The sequence below is a fragment of the Acartia tonsa genome, chromosome 13 (assembly GCF_053477335.1).
Source record: "Acartia tonsa isolate MP-2025a chromosome 13, ASM5347733v1, whole genome shotgun sequence".
Taxonomy (NCBI): domain Eukaryota; kingdom Metazoa; phylum Arthropoda; class Copepoda; order Calanoida; family Acartiidae; genus Acartia; species Acartia tonsa.
The window spans coordinates 35,739,457-35,759,877 of NC_137272.1; the positions used below are offsets into that span (position 1 = coordinate 35,739,457).

The window sequence follows — 20,421 nt, forward strand, 5'->3', positions numbered from 1 at the left end:
GTTTGAATATCCGTCTGTCTTGAAGTTAGAACGCTTATTTTTCTAAATATCTGCTCTTTATAAACAAGGATGACAACATCCATAAAAGCGAAGCACTGAAACGGTAGGACAAACGGACATGAGCACTTATATAGTGTCAGAACTAAATAATCAGAATATAAATGTATAAGAGTCGAAGCAAAATTGTAAGTAAATTTGTTGAAAAACTGCTTTATACAGGATAATGTTTATGGACATACCTACATTTTTATGACTTGATTATAGAGTTGCTTCGCTTATAACATTATACTTTGTTCTCCCAGGAATCAATATACCAAAAATCAGATCAATCGGATGATTTGATCACATAAAAATTTGTTGTTAAAAAAGTAAAAAAATCAACATGTTTAAAACGGACGTACGGACATTTTGGTAATGATTATAGAGTTGCTTTCTAAATCGTACCTAACTATTAAAGGAATCACCATGCAAAATTTGAAATCGATAGGACAATTCTAACATGCCTAAATTAACGAAAAAAGCTATCCGTTACGGACGGACGGACCGACCCTAACTATAGAAGAGCTACGCTTTAAAAAAAGCTTCTAAGAAAATTATCAAAATTTCATATCTTATTCTGCTACAAAGTAAAAATTGCTATGCTAACTTTTAAAATTTGAAACCAATTCATTGCATAAGGATTCTTCGCTACTATTGTACATTATTAAGAATTGTAATAATTCCAGGGATATCTATAATACAAAGTAGAACGATGTCTGTCTGTTTGTTTGTCTGTCTGCTTGTCTGTCTGTTTGTCTGTCTATTTGTCTGTCTGCTTGTCTGTCTGTTTGTCTGTCTATTTGTTTGTCTGTCTAGCTGTTTGTTTGTAGCGAAGGATCTCGCTAACCGCTGAACCGATCGGGTTCTCCTTTACAGGGTAGCTCCTCATAGGTCCCGGGAAGGTTTATAACTATTTTCTTGGGGGGTGGGACACCCCTAACCCCCAAAAAATGAAAAATCCCCACCTTCTCAAAAAAATAATTTAAAAAAAAATTTTCTTTAAAATCTAAAACACGAAAAATTAGTTTGATAAAACCTCTTGGGGCACAGCCCCTAGAGCCTAGGGACGAAGCCGCTAGTTAAGAGATAAGACAATGGACGATAAAATGATATACATCCCCAATGATGATTAACAAGATTACCCATTTGTAGATTAAAAGTATTGGTTTAAATGTTTTAAACTAACCAATCAAAATTATTAACAGTAAGCAAAGTTTTTGAGCCAACAAATAAGATAATGTGTTTATTAAGTTAGGGTACCAGCAAAGACGTCCAGGGGGGGGTAAAGTGGAGATTACCCCCCACCCCATTTTACCCCTACCCTGGGCACCCCCGACCATTTATATAGGAGGGGGTATTTACCCCCCAAACAATTTTAGGGAGGTAAATACCCCCCCCCCCCCTAAAATAAAAAATCCCTAACAAAAAAAATGTTTGCGCGCTTCGCGCGCATTTTAATACTAAATAATTAATCAAATTTAGATTAACTTTGCAGGATGATATCAATAACAGATATAAAAGATAGAAGAGTTGTCTACCTACGTCTTACAATTCAAATAATATTGATTTTATTATTTTATGGAAGGAATTTGAAATAATTAAGTTTTTAGTTCAAAGTTAATTTGAGGTTCAAGAGAACAAGTGACGTGCACAAAATTTTCCATTAAGAGTATCAAGTATGAAACTAAAGAAGTTCTTAAATTCAGGGGAAAGCAGGTATTTTCAATTTTCCCCTCCTCCTTCTGCACATCCATAAGTTCAAAAACCAATTTTGATCTTAGCAAGATGATTCCTGAAAGTATAAGGTATAATTTAGAAAAATATTCCATGAGTCCATATTATTTTAATGTTATTGATATTTTGACATCAAAATTTATGTGATTTAGTTTTCCATCAACATAATTTTAATCTTTTCCATAATTTTAGTATATCCATATGTTCGGCCGTAACGATCAGCAGTTTGCGTTAATTTAGATGTGTTAGAATTGTCCTAGCGATTTCAAATTTTGAATTATTATTCCTATAACAGTTAGGTACGAACTAATAAACATAGCAACTCTATAATCGTTACCAGAATGTCCGTACGCCTATTTTAAACAAGTTCAGTTTTTTATGTGATATAATCATCTGATTGATCTGATTTTTGGAGCACTGATTTCTATTACAATAAGGTACAATACTATGAGCGAAGCATCTAGTAAAAAAGTAAGTATGTTCTTTTGTAAATATTTTGTTAATGAGATAATGTTCGTCTGTCATACCGTTTCAGAGCTTAACTTTTATGGATGTTTTAATTATGATTTCAGTTATAATTTCAGTTATAAAAAAGTAAGATATAAATTCTGTATCTAAGCAAATTAACAACATACATATATACGTAAAAAAACTCACATTTTGAAAAAAAAAATATTTTCTTTAATATTAATAGAGCAGTTATTTATATGGGTTAGGTGATCCCATCTTAAATTTTGTTCTCGTAAGATTTTTCTATTGATTTCAAACCATTAGTTTCATGACATTTTTTGTTTTTCTTTTCTTTCTTATTCTTAATTGCAACTTGAATATTCTTATTTCTATACCTATTTTTTTATCTCTTGTGGTATGAATGTATTTTTTTACTTTTTCTTATGAAGATCATAATTTTATAATAAGCTATATAATTGGCTTATGAAAAAATCCATTATCTATATTATAATTAAAGGTTAAAGCATAGTTTATGAAAAAAAACATTCAACAGTTTCTCTCAAAGTACCTGGTACAATTCAATAGAATTTAATGTTCTACTTATTAACCCTTAACAGTTGGACCCCTTGCCCTTGTGCAAATCTCCTGTTTAATAATTAATTTCCGACCTTAAGTAAGTCAAAGTCAATTTTCGCTTCCTTCACCCTTTTATTTAATAACCTTTGTTTTTAGGTCCTTTTTTTACTTCAAAATTTCAAACGGCTGTACTTTTCTTATTTTTGAAGCTAGAAGAAAAATATTTTTGCAGAAAATGTTTCTCTTTATGTAAATTTTATATTAGAAACATAAAAATATAAATTTTAGCGGCCGCATCTGTACTTGGCAGCTGTTAGCTGCCGCAGAAATTTCAATACGTTATGTAAGAAAACCTTAAGTTTAAAATTTGAAGTCTCTGGAGAACTGGAGGCTCAGGACCTGCAGGATCATAACTGGTACCTGAAATCGACTTGAACACCTGTATTTAATATGAGGATGTACTACTAGAGGATATTTTAGTATTTTGGTAAGATAAAATGCTTTGTTTAAGTCAAATAAATGTTTTTGCTCTTTACCTGGATGACCCTGCCAGGTTTGCTGGCATCCTGTGCTCGCCAGGATGGAAATATTAAAAAAATTACAACTCTCAGTTATGTGTCATACCCATATTTAAAAAGTTTGGCTCTTTATCTTTCACACACAGAAAATTAGATAGAAAAAACCGACCATTAAGTGTTAAGTACTGGCACCCTACAAGAGTTATTGTTTGTTTATCTTTTCTTCAAAATTTTGATTCACCCTGCAGGCATAGACATACAGAGTGAAATTAAGCACCCCCCACCCCCTATTTTCAATCTATTAAGAAAAATGAGGGAAAGGTTTATGTTCTCGCTGTGTCGTTTTTTTACAGTAGCTTTTGAAAGGTTATGTTAGGTTAGATTGTCCCGCAGGGTTAGACAACTGGCCCCGCAGTGGCTAGAAATAGGAGAAAAGCTACAGTAAAAATATGACGAAACCCGCAACTTCGTCTTCTTCACATGACCCAAATTAATCAGGCACTGTTCCCTCTCTCCCTGGATACTATTGAGATACTAACTTTTGTTGATTTTTATTTTCAAAGAATTTGGATGGATGCTCTCCTTCTACCCAGCAACGAGGTGGTTAGCTGGGTTTTCAGTATGGGTGACACTGACACGTTATGCTTGATGGATGGGCCCTTCTTTCTTCCTATCTTTCCTTCTGGTAGCTTTGGTATGGATCACGGCTCGCTTCACTCGGGTTTCAAGACACTTTAATAGTTATTTCTCGTATCGTATTATAAACAGCTTTCCGCGGATGTAGAATGTACAATTATAAGATTTCTATATACATTTCTATATTCGTAGAAAACTGGATATAATACGATGCTAGACATAGTTTTTTCGTATGAATGAGAACCGGTTCCTATCCACCGGATTCGAATGAATACGAGAAAGGAATTTAAATTTTTTATTTCCAAAGAATTTAACAGAGTGCAACAAATTAAGCAAACTTCATATAAAACCTAAGGTACATTTAAATAAATCATTATATAAAAGTACGAGTACTCATGGCAAGTAAGTAAGTGTTCATGGTAATCTAATTTAGAAAAAAATATTATTCTAATAAAAAAAGCATTTACATATTAGGTTATCAGTACATCATGTAATTAATCATTAGAAAAATTTACCTTAGAACTTCTGCATCCCTTCTCCTATATTATTAACTGACACTGAAATTCAATAAAGCTCGAATTTAAATAAAATTGTTCTTAGATTGTTTATTACACAAATATCACAGTAGAGTTTCTAGACATGAAATTACATTTTCTTTGAAAAAATATTTGTTAGAACCAGCCGAAATAATTTTATTTTAATATATTTTTTTTTGCTTCCAAAAGTCCCCAAAATTTTACTAAATCCTTCATAAAACACTTTGGGCAGTTACCCAAGGTTTGAGACCCCTAATAATTTAATATTCGATCCATTTTCTCCTCCATTCTCCCTGGTAGGTTCTTATGTTAAAGTTTATTTAGTTATTATAGTTTAAATCTTTTGGTAATCAGAATAATAACGGATTTGTAATCCCTGTATTAATAAGGATGACAACATCCATAAAAGCGAAGCACTGTAACGGTAGGACAAACGAACATTAACATTTGTATAGTGTTAGAACTGAATAATCAGAATATAAATGTATAAGAGTCGAACCAAAATTGTAAGTAAATTTGTTGAAAAACTGCTTGATACAGGATAATGTTTATGGACATACTTACATTTTTAGGACTTGATTATAGAGTTGCTTCGCTTGTAACATTATACTTTGTTGTCCCAGAAATTAATATACAAAAAATCAGATCAATCGGATGATTTGATCACATGAAAGTTTGTTGTTAAAAAAGTAAAAAATCGACATGTTTAAAATGGACATTCTTGTAATGATTATAGAGTTGCTACGCTCTCTAAATCGTTCCTAGCAACTAAAGGAATCACTAAAGGATTACTTCTTGGAGTTTATAACATTAAAGACTTCTTAAGGAACTTAATCCCTGATAAACCTAAATATAAGAAGATAACGAATAATGTAAATTTTTAAAAATAAAAATTTAGAAAATCCAACTATTTTTGAAATAAGCATTTAAGTATTAATACAGGCTCTATTATATATTAAAACCCCTTATTTTACGCGTTTAATATTATTATTCTTATATTATATACACTATAATATGCAATACTAGCGGCTACGCCACTAGAATCCTCTAGGTGTACTAATAGGAGGGGGAAAAGTCGACCTCATCCCATTCTAAATTTAAATTTCAAAAGAGTTAAAAATATTTTTTAAGGGGAGTGGGATGAAGACACCCTCTCCAAAAATAGTTTAAAATCTTCCCAGGACCTATAAGAAGCTTCACTGTAAAGGAGAACAATATCGGTTCAGCGGTTAGCGAGATCCTTCAGGATAGACCAAAACGCTTACTACTTTATACAATAGGATTATGCACAAATTGGATCTAGTGCAATTCACGGTGAGATGTTCCTGAGATCGATCATCTCAAAAGCATATGAGTTTAAGTTTTTTTCGCGCATTTATGTGCACTGCAAGGTAAATGTGCAATATTGAGTAATGGCTGTTCCAGATTCTTTGTAGGACTTTTTGTCAGTTAAAATTTGTGCGGACATATTATAACTTATAAGCGGTTTGGCTGCTAGTAGCCTTTAAAGTTTATTAATCCTACAGCTTTTTGATCTAAGGATTATTTTACCTTGAACTGCACCTGATCCGACAGTTAAATAATATTTAAGGAGGAGTAAACTGCAAAGTCTTTCTGATTTTCAAAAGTTCATAATCATTTTAAATACATCAAAGGATTGAATAATTTAATTTTCAAACAATAAAAATTTCTATTTACAATTCATGTAAAATTTTCCCATCCTTAAATGCAATTTCAAGTATCAAATACAAGTAAAACATGAATGTTCCATATTTTTTTAACTTAAAATATAACCCTGTAAGATATATAATAACGTGGAATTAAAATTGAGAGAAAATTCGTTTACTCTTGATGCGCTGTTAAGAATAAGATTAGTAAGAATATTACAGTAGAAAGAGAGTTATCTAAAACCTTGAGCTATGAGGTTTCAGAAAGTGCTTGTCTTTGGTGCCATAGCCCTGTTTGTAATAGTCAACAGACCCACTGCACCTGTTCCCATTAGGATGCTGATCTATGTTTTATTCTCCGTATTAAGCTTGACAGCTTCAGCACTTTTGTTCTATTACTACATGAGAGTTCCTGAAAGTCAGATTTCACTGTTGACAACTGAAGCTAAAAGCGTTCTAGCTTCACACATGGCGTCCATCATGGCACTGTACGGTTACCTCATCTTTTATTCCATGTTCTTGGAAGACGTTGAACAAGATTGGAAGGAAAACAGTGAGGAATCCTGTTACTGGCCTATGTCAAGTATAAGTGTCAACTTTATGTTTTCACTGGTTGTATTTCAATTGCTGAGAGCAGCCTTTGAAGTAGATCCCTACAGAGTTCTCAGCTTAAACCATGATAAACTGGCTTGTCCTCTGACTATTATTATATGTTCAATGACTGTAACTCACCAATTGTTTACATACCTACATGGAGATACACTGTGTGATAAGCAAATAACTGAACAATTGCTTTATAAGCTAAATATAAAAATAGACTACAATAAAGTAACATTTATACCTTTTAATCAAAGAATTGTCTTAAGCTATATAGCATCAGGACTTCAATTGTTTATTTTTCTCTATAGGAAAAGTAGATCATTAATCAGATATCTTTTAAAAAGAACTAGAAGGAAAATAAAGCCTGCAAATAATATTAATGTTCAAGCAAATATTACCATGACTAAAGATATATCTATAATAGACATGGTGGATCCTGAAGCTACCAATAACATTTCTAGTTCTAGTGAGCAAGTTCTAAATTCTAATCAAAATGAATTTGAGGTAGACAAAACAGACAAAGAAATCTCTGTTGATCTTGCTGTTGAGATCAATACCAACTTTACTTCAGAAGATACTGCTAAAGATGACAAACTAACTGAAATAGCAGATTCTGAGCTATCAACCAAACAAGATAATATTGCATCTACTACCAGTAATGACACTAATACAATAACTGAAGTTTCTAGTTCAGGTTACCAGGTATTCTATACTGCAAGTACTGATAACCAACAAAAAATAGAAGAAACAATTAATCAGCCTGGAACTTCTCAACAAATATTAAACCCTATAAAAATAAATACAAAACAAATCAAAATTACAAGAGATGATCTTTCATCTTTACCAAACTTTAACAAAAGTTCATTTAGCAATCAATCTGACAATGCTTATGTTAAAGCATCAAAAGATCATAATTGGAGTAAGTTTGGAATTATGTTCTTATTCATAATACCTCTCTTCCTGAGCTACCTTATTGATGATGATTTCTTTTTGTCTTTTGGATCTATTTGTCTGGATTGTTTTCTGTTCTTGTCACCTATAATAGCATTCAATTCCTCTACAAAAGTGACTGAATTTACAAAACTTAAAATCCATCAATTAAAAGTTAGATTAGGATTTGTTTAGACTTCAACCAAGTATTGGTGAACCCTTTAGTAGTGAATGATAAAAAAATTAATTTTATATTTGTCATTTAAGTGTTTTTTGAAAGACTAAAAAACTAATAAATGTGTTAAAAATTTTACTCTATACTTTCTAAATATTTAAACAAAGTGCCAACAAAAGTATAGAAATTGAGAAAATAAAACATAAAAGAGTAATATTTTTGAAAACTTTTTCAGATGAATAAAGATGTTGTTAAATTTTATAACGTATTTTAAATGTCCTTGTTATATGTATAAAATTTTAAACTTCAATAATATTATTGTACAATCTACTTCAGAAGTTAAATTTATTTGTAATTATCTCATGTTTAACCATACAATCCTCAAATATAAATTAGGAAGGTGTCTCTTTGTCTGTGTGTGTCTTTATGTAACAAATGATTGTTTAACCACTGAACCTTATTGGTTCGTCTTTTCATCAAATATTTCAATTCATCATAGAAAGGTTTTTTTAATCTTTTTCAGGAAGGTTAACTCTACCCTTTCAAGATATTAGTAATTTAGTATAAGTATTAAATTTTTATTAGTATTCTACTAGTAAACAAATAGAGACTCATATACATAAAACTCTTTTATATTAAAGTGTGTTACCTTTTTATATGTTTCATTATCATTTGGCCACAACTTGGTCAAAAATGCTCACAAATCAGACCTTTTTCGACCGAAGATACTCAAATGGTTCCCTTACAAGCCCAAACAATCAGTTTTAAGATATCTTTATATTTCAAAGAAAATTGATGAAAATACCAAAAAAGGCAAATTTGGGTGTTACCTTTTATATGCACAGATACCATAAAATCAACAGAAAAAATACTTATTTTTACTTTTCTATCATTTTTAAAGTTTGATTCAGTTAAATTGTCTATTCTTGAAGGGATTTATGCATTGATTATACTGAAACATGATATTGGGCAGAAATTAATGTATTTCAAAGAAAGAAAGTTTGGAAAATAAGAAATTCGACCTCTATCACTTCAAGGGACATCTGCCAACCTCCAGTTGACAGGATGTAGTTAAATACTTGTTAGTGATAATAATTAGCCTAAAAAGTAAAACAAAAGTTTTTTTAATATGGTAAAAAAATGATAATCTAAATCTTTATATTGGGGATGATTATCTGAAGGATGATCTTACTGGTGGTTATAATGACCCAGATGGTATCCAAATACATGAGCATTATGACAACTGATCTATTAAACTATGGTTCAATTTTTGTATTTGTAGCAGCCTCCAATTAAAAGTTGTAACAAGAAATATAACCATCTTTAAAAAACTACTGTATTTACCTTATGAATTGGAAAATTTAAAAACCATGATTGTATGTTTTGGAATTTCATTTGATTGGAGAATGCTAAAAATACAAAAATCAGACCCTAGTTTAATAGAAAAGTTTTCATAATGCTCATGTACTTTGATACCATCTGGGTCATCACCACCAACAGCAAGAGCGTGTTCATCCTTAAAATTAAGTTTTAGATTATCATTTTTTAAATTATATTAAAAAACTTTTGTTTTACTTTTTGGTCTAATTATTATTGCTTACAAGTATTTAACTACATCTCGTCAACTAGAGGTTGGTAGCTGTCCTCTGAAGTGATAGAGGTCGAATTTCTTATTTTCCAAATTTTCTTTCTTTGAAATACATTAATTTCTAGCCATTATCATGTTTCAGTATAATCAATGCATAAATCCCTTCAAGAATAGCCAATTTTACAGAATCAAACTTTAAAAATGACAGAAAAGTAAAAATAAGTATTTTTTCTATTGATTTTATGGTATCTGTGCATATAAAAGGTAACACCCAAATTTGCCTTTTTTTGGTATTTTTATCAATTTTCCTTAAAATATAAAGATATATTGAAACTGATTAATTGGGCTTGTAAAGGAACCATCTGAGTATCTTTGGTTAAAAAAGGTCTGATTTGTGAGCATTTTTGACCAAGTTGTGGCCAAATAATAATAAAACATAAAAAAAGGTAACACACTTTAGAATGGATTTAAATTTTACTCTAAATAAAAGTAAATTTACCTTACTACTTATTATTAGTTCCTTCACAGATGGTTAATGGTTTAAAATTTTCATTGAGTAAGAAAATCCAGGACATTGAGCTGGTTATTACAGTATTCCCCAAAGTTTTATAACAACGTTTTCTTATTTGTTTGCTCAACAACTTTGGAGACTTTAATTGAATTATGAATGGTTTGGTTCATCAAGTTTAGTGTGTTAACGTTTCAACCATTAATTATTATATACAAATAAGTAAGTTTGTGTATCATTTAGGGTTGGGCCGGATATTTTTTTGGCCGGATACCGGATATCCGGCTAATTTCAAATGCCGGATATCCGGTATCCGGCAAGTATCCGGTTATCCGGCCAAATTACCGGATATCCGGCCAAATTACCGGATATCCGGCCGGATAACCGGCCAAATTACAGCATATTAAAGTATCAAAAAAGGATATAGTCCCTTTCGTGGCAACGCACCTTAAGGGGTTATACGTTTTATTTTTTAAATTGCTTTTAATAGGTTATTTTAGGTTAGGTTAGATTATATTTGGTAAGGTGATTTCCCCGCAGGGTAAGGCAATTGGCCCCGCAAGGTTAGAGTCCCCCGCGAGGGGCTAGAAATAGGAGATACGCTACTGTGAAAATACGAATAATTGCTCCTTAAGGGGCGTTGCCACGAAAGGGACTAATCCCGCAAAAAAAATTTCTTCATAAACTGGTGTTTTATATTATACTAGCGTCTGCGTCCCTAGTATCTAGGGATATATATTAGAAGGGAAATGAAAGTGCAGAAAAATAACTTAAAACCTTACAACGACTTTTTTATAAAAATTAAACAGCCTAAAACCACCCTGGGACTTATAAGAAGCTTCACTCTAAAGGAGAACCATATCAGTTCAGCAGTTAGCAAGATCCTTTGCTACAGACAAAAAAAGCTTAGTAAATAAATCTAATTAACTATTACTACTCTCAATCTGTAATATCAATCTCTAACGGTTGGAGGATTGGCGGGGAGGTGGCGTTGAATGCCTCCCCCCCCCCCTGATTTTTTTCTATCCCATTTTCTGTGTATAAAAGGTAGAGGGCTATAACTGAGTGACTTTCGAAATATGGGTATGACACATAACTGGGGTTGAAATTTTTTTAATACCTCCTTCCTGGCGGGCACAGGATACCAGCAAATCTGGTAAGGTCATTTAGGTAAAAAGTAAAAATATTTTTTTACTTAAACAAAGCATTTCATGTTATCTAATACTAAAATATCCTATAGTCGTACATCCCCATATGTAATATAGGTGTTCAATAGGGTGGGTCGATTTTGGACATTTTTTTTCTGAGGCCAAAGCGGGGATCTGCAAATGATTTGTATGAGTATAATACACATCTGGATGATTTAAAATTTATCCTAAGTCTTAAAACCGCTGACGACTAGACATAGTATAGCCAGGGGCGTCCAAGCTTTTTTTTTTGGGGGGGGTAAAAAATTTTAGGGGGGGGGGTAATTTGTGTTTGGGGGGGGTAAAATGGCGCGCGAAGCGCGCCGAAATTTTTTTTTACCCCCCCCAAAATTTTTACCCCGGGGGTAAAATTTGATTGGGGGGGGTATTTACCCCCCCTAAAGTCTGTTGGGGGGGGTAAATACTCCCCCCAAATATGTTGGGGGGGGTAATTACCCCCCCCCCCCAAACTAATTTACCCCGGGGGTAAAATTTTGGGGGGGGGGTAATTTAATTATGTAAAAAAAGCACCTACCTAATCTATTAAGTTAATAAGTACTATCCTATAACATAAAGTGGTAAGTAAGGTTTATTTGACTCTGGCTTCAGATTTCATTACTTTTAATACTGAGTTCTCCTTTTTAGGAAAGCTTCACATAGATCCCATGATGGTTCCACACTATTATAGGTCAATCCTTTGAGTGGTTTTAGGCTATTTTTCTCCTCCCTTTTTACCCTTTAGAAAACACGAGTTCTTAGATGCTAAGGGCGCCACTACTATTCAAATATATAGTAGTATCTCATTCTTTAGAACATAAAAATACAATAATTAACTCACTAACCAATGAACCAATATGATTATACTTTAAAGTGAAGCGTCTTATAGGTCCTGGTAAGTTTTATAACTAGTTCTGAGACACCCTGACATCCTCCCAAAAGAAATCGCCCATAGAAATTCTTTTTCATTATTTAATGAAATATTTAATTTAGTTAGGTATCTATTTTATGGAATCTTCAGTGCTTTACAATTACATCATAGATCCCCCCCCCAAAAAAAAATTTTCAGTAAAATTTTTTTTTAAGAACATTCAATTTGGGGGGGGGGGTAAATACCCCCCCCAAAAAAATTTTTTAAAGAACATTTATTTTTGGGGGGGTAATTACCCCCCCCAATATGGTTTGGGGGGGGTAAATACCCCCCCAAAAATCGTTGGGGGTGCCTACGGCACCCCCAAGGTAGGGGTAATTTTTTTTTGGGGGGGGTATTGTTCAAAAAATTTTGGGGGTGCCTACGGCACCCCCAAAATTGTTTGGGGGTGCCAAATGGCCCATTACCCCCCCCCTTGGACGCCTATGAGTATAGCTATTTGTAAATGGGAGTCAAAAATTTATTGAATCAGAACTATGGCTTCATGGTGCTCCCAGGAAAGGTATTGAGTAGTAGAATCAGGAACTTTTGACAGTTTCAAAATATCTCGTTCCTAGCCTGAGAAAATCTAAAAAAAACCTCTACAAATTGGACAATTCTCAATAAACCTTTAAAAAATGTGTTTTTTTTAGTGATTTCTAAGGCTAGGAACGAGATATTTTAAAACGGACAAAAGTTCTTGATTCAGCTCCTCAAGGCCTTTCTAGGGAGCACCATGAAGCCATAGTTCTGATTCAATTCTTTTTTAATGTCGTCTTTGCATATTAATAAGTAATCAAATATATTTTTTAGTGGTCGCGTTCTAAAACTCAATTTTTTAAAATTCTTTTTCGGTCAGAAATGTTTTAAAGGTTAATTTTATCTGTTGCATATCCCCTCTTTGTCTAAATCCGATATGAACCCGCCCTAGTGTTCAAGTCGATTTCAGGTTCCAGGTATAATCCTGCAAGTCCTGAACCTCCAGGTCTCCAGATATCTTTAAACGGTTCCTGTGACCGCAAATTTTTACTTGAAGATTTCAAATTTTAAACTTAGGCTTTTTTATATATCTTCATGACATATTACAATTTCATAAAAGTTGTTGCCGTTTACCTGCCAACCGTCGGTTTGCGGCTGGCAGCTGCCAAGTACTGCTGCCACCGCCAAATTTATGTTTTGAGATTTCTAATATAAAATTTACATAAACATAAACATATTCAGAAAAATCAATAATAAGAAAATTAAAGCCATTGAAGATTAAAAAAAACAGAGATTTTTGTTGTAAAATATAAAAGATTATATTGCCGGATATCCGGCCGGATAGTTTCAATATCCGGTATCCGGCCGGATATTGAAAATGGCCGGATATCCAAAATAATTTCAAGTTTTGAAAATCTCATTGAAATTTAGTATAAAAAATGGTTCCAGGACCAGCAAAGGAGTCCCAAACGTCGGAGTGGACAAACATCAGAGTAGACAAACGCAGGAGTCCCAAACGTTAGAGTGGGAAAAATGTTGGAGTGGAAAAACACAGAAATTTTGGGACAAAATTCGGAGTGAACATTTTATAAGTAAAACGCAAGAGTGTCTATAATATTGAAAAGTTAAGGTTTCAAGAACATTTGTTTAGGTATTACTACACAGGTTAGGTTATGTTAAGATATGAATATACAAATAAAACCTATAAGATGGGTACAAAAAGGTTAGGTTAGATATAGGAAAGGATAAAAAATAAGTTCCCTGTAGAGATTTGGTATTTAAAATACTACAAGACTTTCGTTTATCTTATAGCTGTCTATAGTGTCCTAGCAAAATAGGGATGAATGTCACCACTTTTGCAGTGCCTACTCTATTGACGTCATGAAATATCAATACCCCATCTCTTTTCTGTCGAGTTTCTTTCCCCCTTCCTTTTCTTCCTTTTCTTTTTTTCCTCTACTATGGTGTCAATAGATCATGTAAGCCAAACGCGGCGACATCTATCCCCATTTTGCTAGGGCACTATAGACAGCTAAGTTTATCATCATTTGGTATGTATTTGATTTATCGTCCATTGTCTTCTCCCTTTAAATCCCTGATTATACTGCTCATTTACCAATGCAGTAGCCAATTACATCACATCAAATTGTGTTACTGCCAAACGGACGGACTAAAATACACCACAAGTAAGTCAGTTTATATTTTATTGTAGAAATATGTTTCATTTGTACATATCAATCAATGTGATTGAAGATAAAAAACAATAAAACATCACAGAAGTTTAGTTCCGAATTCAAGAAAATAAACAATAACAACATAAATAAAAATAGATGTTCATGATTAAAATTTTTTTCTCACAAAGTTGAAAATTGGTTAGTTAAAGGACGCCTGCAAGAAATACCACGCTTTAACTGCTGAAAGACTGCCACAAGTAGACCCAATACCCCAAATTTAAAGCCTTCAGCTTCAATAACAAAAATGTTCTAAGCATTTCAAAATAGCATTTTATGTACAATGAAAAATTTCAAAGATTTCCAATGCTTATAAAAGAAAAACCAATATTAAATTACGTCGCCTAGACACAAAATTATGACTTTATCTTTGTCAGAAACTTAGATTGCCGGTAACTGATTACATTTTTACAATAAATCACCACATCTCATCCATGAAAAAAATTTGATTTAAATTGTATTTTTAAACAAAAATCATAGCGGAAACAAAGGGGGAAACTCAGCTGTGATTGGTTGCTTAGCTGATTCAGCCTTCTGATTGGCTACAGTACATTCGGTACAACGTAAGTTAAACTTATTTTTTCCAATGATTTTGACTATAAAAATGGGTATTTTTGTTGTAAAAATATAATTAATTACTGGTTGCCTAAATTTATGACAAAAATAAGCCTTTAATTTTGTTTCTAGGCCAAGTAGTTTAATTTCAAAATTTCTAACATTAGCACTGTAATATTTTCAAAATTTTCATTGTACATAAAATGTCATTTTAAAATGCCTAGAACTATTTTGTTATAAAAGCTGAAGGCTTCAAATTTGGGGAATTGGGTCTGCTTGTGGCAGTCTTTTAGCAGTTATAACGTGGTATTTCTTGCAGGCTTCCTTTAATGGTTCTATTATATTAGAACATACTTTAACTATTGAGATCATATGCAATAGTAATGGATATAAAATATACGTGGATATTATGACAGGGGAAAATTTGTCGTCAATTTAGGTTGTAAACATGAAACTCATTTATTGGTCCGTTCATTCATCCAGTAGGAGGGGTTTTATGGGGAAAAGGGGGTTAAAGCCGGCTGTGAGTTTTACTTCATAAGAGAATCTGGCGTAACATTCAAGTATATAATATATCCAATAATGATAAAAAATTTACTAAATAATAAAAATATTAACATTTAATTTTCTGCTGTCAACTTCTATGTCTGTTGCCCATTTTTCTGTTTCCCGAATCAAACAAATTGCCGCCTAACTCCGAGGCTCCACTGAGCTGTATGCGGCTGCCGATGTCCATGCCGTTCTGCGGAGAGTGACTGACGGCTGGCGGCCAGTCTGGGCTGGAAGGTGTGGAATACTTTCTTGGGTGGACGCTTCGCTTGCAAGAATCTAAAAAGGTAAATTTCTTTATTTGAAATAATTATGTACTTTAATTCATAAAATTGTTTCGCCCCTAGAAACTAGGGACTCTGTATTCAAAGGGGCAAGAAGTGGGAAAGAAAAACAGCTTAACTTGCAAAGGATTAAATCTAATAATAAAATAGCCTAAAATCATCCTGGGACCTATTTAAAGCTTCTTAAAAAGGAAAACGCAATCAGTTCAGTAATTATTGAGATCTTAACTCTTGAAAAAAAAACTTTACTAGTTTATATAACTAGGGTCGATCCGTCCATCAGTCCATCTGTCCGGAATGGAAAGCTTTTTTTCGTTAATTTAGGCATGTTAGAATTGTTCTATCGATTTCGAACTTTGCATGGTGATTGCTAGAGTAGTTAGGTACGAGTTAGAGAGCCTAGTATCTCTACGTCCATTTTAAACATGTTGATTTTTAACTTTTTTAACAATAAATTTATATGTGATATAATAATCCGATTGATCTGATTTTCGGAATACCGATTCTAAGGACAACAAAGTACACTGTTATAAGCGAAGCATCTCAATAATCAAGTTCTAAAAATTTAAGCATGTCCGCAAACAGTATCCTATATTTAAGCAATTTTTCAACAAATTTACTTACAATTTTGTTTAAACTTTTATATATTTATATTTTGATTATTTAGTTCTAACACTCTACGATCGTTAATGATCGCTTGACCTACTGTTTTTATCTTATTTACTTTGACTTAATGATGGGAAGATTTACAGAGAGTTTTGTTATTGTACTAGCCAAGATAAAATGAAAATAAAACAAGGATGACAACATCCATAAAAGCGAAGCTCTGAAACGGTAGGACAAACGGACATTAACACTTGTATAATGTCAGAACTGAATAATCAGAATGCTAATGTATAAGAGTCAAAGCAAAATTTAAGTAAATTTGTTGAAAAACTGCTTGATACAGGATAATGATTATGGACATACTTACATTTTTAGGACTTGATTATAGAGTTGCTTCGCTTATAATATTGTACTTTGTTGTCCCAGGAATCAGTATACCAAAAATCAGACCAATCGGATAATTAGGTCACATACAAATTTGTTGTTAAAATGAAAAAAAATCAACATGTTTAAAATGGACGTACGGACATTCTGGTAATGATTATAGAGTTGCTACGCTTTCTAACTCGTACCTAACTATTACAGGAATCAACATGCAAAATTTGAAATCGATAGGACAATTCTAACATGCCTAAATTAACGAAAAAAGCTATTTAAAAAAGTAAAAAAATCAACATGTTTAAAATGGACGTACGGACATTTTGGTAATGATTATAGAGTTGCTACGCTTTCCAAATCGTACCTAACTACTACAGGAATCACCATGCAAAATTTGAAATCGATAGGACAATTCTAACATGTCTAAATTAACGAAAAAAGCTATCCGTTACGGACGTACGGACGGACCGACCCTAATTATAGAAAAGCTTCGCTTTTAAAAAAGTATACAACCTAACCTACCCTAAAATAACCCATCAAAAGCTACTGTGAAAATACGAAGAAACGCTCCTTAAGAGACGTTATCACGAAAGGGACTAATACCCCAAAATTTTAAGTAAACTTGTTGAAAAACTGCTTAAATACAGAATACTGTTTACGGACATACTTAAATTTTTTAAACTTGATAATAGAGATGCTTTGCTTATAACAATAGACTTTGTTGTCCTATGAATCAGTATTCCAAAAATCAGATCAATCGAATAATCGTATTACATAAAAATTCATTGTTAACAAAGTTAAAAATCAATTTGTTTAAAATGGCCGTAATTAAAAATCGATAGGGCAATTCTAACCTATTTCAAATAACAAAACGAGTCAACTGTCCGTGACGTAAGGATGGACCGACCCCAATAATAACAAAATCGCTTTTAAAAGTTTAAAAGAATTACCTTGGTTAATTTGAAAAATTTCTTGCTCATCCAACTCTTCGCCGGCAGCAATTCCTTCCACTAGTGTCGGTGACATCCAACATCCAGTTTTCTGTCCGCCGCAGCCACCATAACCGCTGTCTTTGCGGCCGCTAGAATTATACCCACTGTCATTGCCGCCACAAGCGCCGCCATAATGCTTGCGCGATTTATCAACCCAACCCCCACCGTTGCCGTTCAACATTGATATCGCAGGCGGCTGCGCCATCCTTCCGCCCCATGTAGAGCGGCGCGACCGGCTGCTGGCGTTTGTGGGAGTCGCGCTGGCCGCAAATGCATCGTCTATGGACCAGTTGTTGACGCAGGGCGAGTTGCGGAAGTCAAATTCTGCTTCTTCAATGCGGTGGCGGGCTGGGGCGCGGATTTCTACGGCTGGTGTGCTCTGTTCGCCGCCCATGATTGTTTCTTGTTTTTGTGTGTTTTCTAAATTAAATTAGAAATGTTAATTCTAGAAGAGTGTGAGTTTATTACAAATTTTTAAAGGCGAACCTAATAAAGTTCGGTCCGTGCTTCCGCCTGTACGTCCGTAATAGTTAGCTCTTTTCGTTAGAATTAGAATTGTCCTTTTGATTTCAAACTTTGCATGGTGACTCCTGTAGTAGTTAGGTGGGATTTAAAAAGCGTAGCAACTCTGTAATCGTTACCAGAATGTCCGTACGTCCATTTTAAACATGTTAAATTATTAACTTTTTTAAACAACAAACTTATGCATGGAATGGTCTATCAATCGTTTGCTATAAAACTGTAGTGGTAGATATAAAATTATCTTCCATTGTCCCTTCCCATATAATTTATATGTAATGTTGCAAGTATTCTAGTTATAAAGTTACTGCGCTACTTAAATAAATTTAAAATTGTTTATACTATTTAATCATTAAAAGTTTAGGTTTAAAATGATAATGTGCTAGGGATCTTTAATTAAAGAGGACCCAAACTAAACTCCCCTTCGTCAAAGTTCACCTCCCCCCCCCTCCCCCATTAAATTTTCTTACACAACCCCCTACCCTTGTAATAAACCATTTAAATTAGGTGTCCATATAAAAACCAAAAAAAATATATATTGTTTATTTTGTTTTGACAATTATCAGTTTATTTTAAAGAAATCATAAATTCTGCTTGTTAACTACGTTTCTGCGAAATTTTGAACAAACCCTTCTTGGGATTAAGTTTTCTGCTGTTACATTGATTGAACATTAGTGGTCATAATGGTCAATTGATGACGTCAATGCTCGCACACATACATCCACGTGAATTAGTTACAGATTTAAAGCCCAAACAAAATGCGCGAAGGGGGCGAGGGAAGGTGTTGAATAAATTGAGGTTTGGGAATTTTAAATTAAACAGGAATGACAACATCCATTTGTTGCGAAGTAAGTGACATACAGACAGAAAAATTAAGTTATTGAAAAGATTTAAGATTTATTATTAAAACTTCACAAAAAAATTCTACTACTACTTTACTATATAGAATTAAAGTAAATTACATTCCTTCCATGGCTTTTCTGACTGACAAACTTTCATAGAAATGCTACGCATCCAACTGATCTATAGTATAGAAGTACATACAGATAACTACCTCCCTCCCTTTTCAAATGCCCTTTTCCGTCTGCTACCAAATTGTTTTATGCTACTTGGCTGTGTTGATGTAACAGACATCAATGGTTGATTTTCAATGACCCAATTGAGAGTCGGCACAAGGACAGTGCGATGGTTGAATGAAAGACAACTATTTTATCTTCCATTAACCTACGCCTATCCCTAAATACTTTCATTATGATGATTAACCTCTACTCCTCCACCCCCCCCCCCTTATTAAATAATTCTCTATCTAATGGCCACTATGTAAAGTAGGGCCTACCGGCAAAATAAGAAATACTGAATTCTGATTGGTTATTTACAAATTAAGGGCATGATTTTATAATTTGGTTAAACAAAAACGTTCTACATTCTTAATAAAATAAGAATTAATGTTCGTCTGTCCTACCGTTTCAGAGCTTCGTTTTTATGGATGTTATCATCCTTGTTGTTACACAAAGTGAAAAAATATACCCTAAATATGTATTTCTTAAAAATAGTAACCTATTTTGTGAGATGACAACATCCATAAATAAATCTCACCACGTCCCCAAAAATAGCTTTTGACAAATTAACATTAGATATCAAATGTGAGAGTAGCTTTTAAAATTTCTAGCAATGATAGTTATTCATCGTACCGTATTAACGACAACTTTCCTCGGATAGTAAAATGAAAAATTATAAGTATATAGTTTCAGTTTAATTGGCCCCGAGGTGCCGAAAGCCCAGACCAACAACATTTTAATATTAACAGAAAATTGTCTGTAATACGGTACTATACATGAATTTCCAGTATGACTGAGAACCAGTTCTAATCCAACGGATATAAATAAATTACAAAGCCATACCAGAAGCAGAAAAAAATAATAAATTACCTGGTTAAAAATTTGACTTTATGTACAAGACTTGTATCACAGTTAATCATTTAACCTCGAGGGTCAAAGGTCAGAAATATATTTACAACAATGAAGTTTGTTCCCTGACACACAATGGTCAAGTGAGTTATAATTCATCCATATTATTGGCTTTATATATTATGTTTAGATTTTCAATTAATAAGAGGGGGAAAGAGAATGGGTGAGGTTGGGAATTGTTGGGAAGGGGCGGGTCCAGGGGGTGGGCTGGTTTTAAATCCGCTTCAAAGTTTTGGATGGTTATAACTGACCAATGGTAGTTAACACTTGATATTATGTTCATGCAAAAACAACAAAAAAAAATTTGAGT

The 20,421-nt window shown here is 33.1% G+C and overlaps 1 protein-coding gene across 2 annotated transcripts; it reads right to left on the minus strand.

Moving 5' to 3' along the window:
• Positions 1-14,217: 14,217 nt before the first annotated feature.
• Positions 14,218-20,229, minus strand: LOC145304152 (uncharacterized). Of its 2 annotated transcripts, XR_013874001.1 has the most exons (4): positions 20,073-20,229; positions 17,584-18,045; positions 15,120-15,644; positions 14,218-14,418 (listed from the first exon to the last, which is right to left on the minus strand). XR_013874001.1 is itself a non-coding variant. In XM_080145919.1 (3 exons), exons 2-3 carry the CDS (start codon positions 18,017-18,019, stop codon positions 15,451-15,453), a joined length of 630 nt encoding a protein of 209 aa, XP_080002045.1. In that variant the 5' UTR covers positions 18,020-18,045; positions 20,073-20,229; the 3' UTR covers positions 14,218-15,450. The 2 variants fall into 2 exon arrangements, 1 of the variants encoding a protein (XP_080002045.1); XM_080145919.1 differs by having other exon boundaries at positions 14,218-15,644.
• Positions 20,230-20,421: the final 192 nt, after the last annotated feature.

What these genes read in the sequence shown, in the direction of transcription:
- LOC145304152 (XM_080145919.1), bottom strand. Translation starts at nt 18,019, where the DNA reads ATGGGCGGCGAACAGAGCACACCAGCCGTAGAAATCCGCGCCCCAGCC. An exon ending in AATTTTTCAAATTAACCAAG is followed by an intron (nt 15,645 to 17,583) that starts GTAATTCTTTTA and finishes TTACCTTTTTAG; the next exon opens with ATTCTTGCAAGCGAAGCGTC.